This window comes from Zingiber officinale, chromosome 10A (assembly GCF_018446385.1).
Source record: "Zingiber officinale cultivar Zhangliang chromosome 10A, Zo_v1.1, whole genome shotgun sequence".
Lineage (NCBI taxonomy): Eukaryota > Viridiplantae > Streptophyta > Magnoliopsida > Zingiberales > Zingiberaceae > Zingiber > Zingiber officinale.
This window is the reverse complement of record NC_056004.1, coordinates 95,103,530-95,106,571: the sequence shown is the minus strand read 5'-3', so window position 1 is coordinate 95,106,571 and position 3,042 is coordinate 95,103,530. Positions and strand designations below refer to the sequence as shown.

The window sequence follows — 3,042 nt, the reverse complement described above, 5'->3', positions numbered from 1 at the left end:
AAGCAAGCCAGGGAATCGTAACCACCAATCAGAGAATAATCACAGCGTGTCAGGGAATATACTAACGGTCTAGGGCTCGTTACCTCCAGATTCCTCCTTCGACCTATAAGAGGATGCCCCGTGTCAATCACCACCAGACAAAGCCTGACACCCGACACTCCCTGACACTCGTCAAACTCCAGAAACGTCCACAGCAGTATAAAAAGGGAAGCTTCGTTCCTACACAGATACGCTCACTCATCATTTCACACTCGTCTCTTACTTTTCATCCTTTCTTTGTATTTTTTGGGGAAAAAGTACTTGACTTGAGTGTCGGAGGGCCTGACCCGGAGACTTTTTCCCTTGTTTCTGGTCTCTAACGACTCGTGGGCTTGTCCGAGTGTGCGCAGGGCCCTTGCTTCATCACCACCCCCTATCATCCGCTTGTGTAAGCTCTCTCGGCGGGTGCCAGATCGATCAAGTTTCGCAGCGACTTTCCATCAACACCAGCGACAGCGCGGCCCGCCTTCATCCATCTCAGCTTCCGGACGGGATCAGTGATTGTTTTAGTTTAGGTGCATGCATTGATCTTAAAGTAGCTAAACTCAAAAAGCACACTTAATATCATGTTTAAACAAGCAGTTACAGATCTCTCCACTTGCAACCTTAGAAAACCTAGACAATCTTGCTGAAAGCATTCTATCAGGCACTCTCGGAGATCGACGAGGGCAACAGTGGCTGAGCAAGGTTGGAAGAAGCTTTGAGCGAGGCAGCCGATGGCCTGAGGCCATCATGGACGCAGCTGGAAGAGACAATGGAGGCCTCCTCGGTAGCAAAGATCCTCTCCTGACTCTTCCCCCACAGCACCAGGTACAGTCCCAAGACGATGAAGACAGCTCCGATGATGCTGCACGAAGAAGAACAAGATGAGCAATGTAGTGTTCTTTCTTCTTGCTAATTGGCGGAGAGAATTAGGAAGCAGTAGATTAGTACCTGCCGAGGTAGAATTTCTCGCCTAGAACGATGGAAGCCATGATCGCGACGACCAGAGTTTGAACTGGCTGGTACACTGCCACGAACACAGGGCCGCCCCTGTCGATGCACCATATTTGAACGGAGAAGGCGATTCCGGACGCTACGAATCCCTGCACGCTATCCGTGTTTGAGATCTAGCTGAATCGATGGATTCATTGTGTGTTTATTCGTTTAGGTGATGGCTTACGGCGTAGAAGATGGCGAAAAGCTCGCCGGTGGAGTGGAAGGACCAGGCGTCGGAGTCGCGCTCGATGAAGGCGGCGATGATGAGGAACTGGAGGAGGCCGAAGAAGCAGGTGAAGGAGGTGACGGAGAGCCTGGCGGGGTACTTCTTCAGCACCGGCTTCTGGAGCACCAGCCACCCTGACCAGGATAGGCAGTGGCCGATGAGGTAGACGCAGCCCAGCTTCCAGTTCTTCCCCTCCGCCATGAACGCCGGCGCTGCAGAGTTCAGCGCAGTCGTAGAGGCGCGGTCAAATATGGGCGGCCCTTTGTAGAGCGTGATCACGGTGGCGCCGCCGACGCACGCCAGCGTTCCGGCGACCTTCGCGATTCCATCTTGCCGGTCGAGCCGCACCTTCTCGATTCTAATTCATTGTTTAAACAAAAAGGATCAAATCTTTACGCATGGAAACCAAGCTGGGAATCGGTTAGTGGAATTACCTGAGGGCGGCAGCCATGGCGAAGGTGATAGCCGGAACAGAGTTCTGGATGGCGGAGGCGAAGGTGGGCGACGTGTGGTCGAGGCCAAGCAAGTAAAATCCCTGGTTCGCCGTTATCCTGATTCCATCGATTCTATCGATCAGTGTACTCAAGATCGAACAAATCGCCCAAACCTGGGAAATTAAAATTACCCGCAGAGAGCGAGAACGAAGAACTGCACGAGAAAGGAGAACTTCATCGTCGGCCGTTCCTTCCTGCATCAATCCACCACGACGACGTACGTTAAACAATCAAATGCTCTTCAAAATTCAAATCGAAGCAAATTGTATAAATCTGATACTTCTCGAGAAAGTAGGCGAAGGGGAAGAGGAGGATCAAAGCGATGATGTTGCGGTAGACGGAGTAGACGAGTTTGCTGGTGCCCATGTTGAGCGCCGTCCGGGAGACGACGTGGAAGCCGGCGTAGCCGAACTGCAGCAAGAGCATGGCGACGTGCAACTGCACCTTCTCCGGCATGCCGCAGACTCTCTTCCCTCCGTCGGCGTCGGCCATTCCTGATCGAGCTCAGAGGCGATATATATCAGCGACCGGTGGGCGGAGAGGGCCGGAGGAAGGGGATGGGTGACGAAGCGAGGCGGAGCCGGTAGGCTATTTATAGCCGCCGAACAGTGTGAACAGAGAGCATGCCAACTGCCACTAGCGACGACGATGGCGACGGAGGAAGGCAAAAGAAACGCACGAGCGGCTTCGCCGAACTGAGGGAGAGATGGCTCTCCATTATAAATAAAAAGCCCCTTAAAAGCATTTAAGAACAAGAAATGAAAGACAAATTTGGAAATGGAAATACAGAGTATGTTATTTTCATTTCGAGGGCAGGGACTCTATTTATAATCCATTAGTTGAAAAATGATTATTGCTGACGTAACGTATCTGAGGCATCTCAATTCCATCAAAGGCTCCTCAGTTTAGCTAAACATGATCCACTCTGCAACATTCCTCTAGTTGAGTTGGCGGATTAGAGGTGCCTCGGTTCATGGGAAACACCTCAATCGTGAACTCTATTTCTTATCTCAACGGTCATAGCTTCAAACTTTTGGAGATGCCTCGGTAAAAGAAAATTATTCAATATAATTATATCAAAATAAAATTATGTCCTATCAATTATTCCTTTCGTATATTACTCTATTAATTGATGGAGTCTTATAATATTTTTTTTATTTATTACTAAATTGATGGAATCTTATAATGTATGTATAAATTATCTTTTTATGGACAAATCAAAATCATCAATAATCTTATTATTTCAACTTATTTCTATTCAATTTTATTTCTATGAAGATATATAGCCATTATTATTTTATTTCT

At 48.6% G+C, this 3,042-nt stretch overlaps 1 protein-coding gene across 1 annotated transcript; it reads right to left on the bottom strand.

Annotated features, from left to right (window-relative positions):
• Positions 1-583: 583 nt before the first annotated feature.
• LOC122027583 (protein WALLS ARE THIN 1-like) lies at positions 584-2,513 on the bottom strand. The gene is made up of 6 exons (XM_042586569.1): positions 2,018-2,513; positions 1,869-1,931; positions 1,678-1,794; positions 1,202-1,601; positions 973-1,124; positions 584-886 (listed from the first exon to the last, which is right to left on the bottom strand). The coding sequence occupies exons 1-6, from the start codon at positions 2,227-2,229 to the stop codon at positions 682-684; spliced, it is 1,149 nt and encodes a 382-aa protein (XP_042442503.1). The 5' UTR covers positions 2,230-2,513; the 3' UTR covers positions 584-681.
• Between the last annotated feature and the right edge of the window lie 529 nt (positions 2,514-3,042).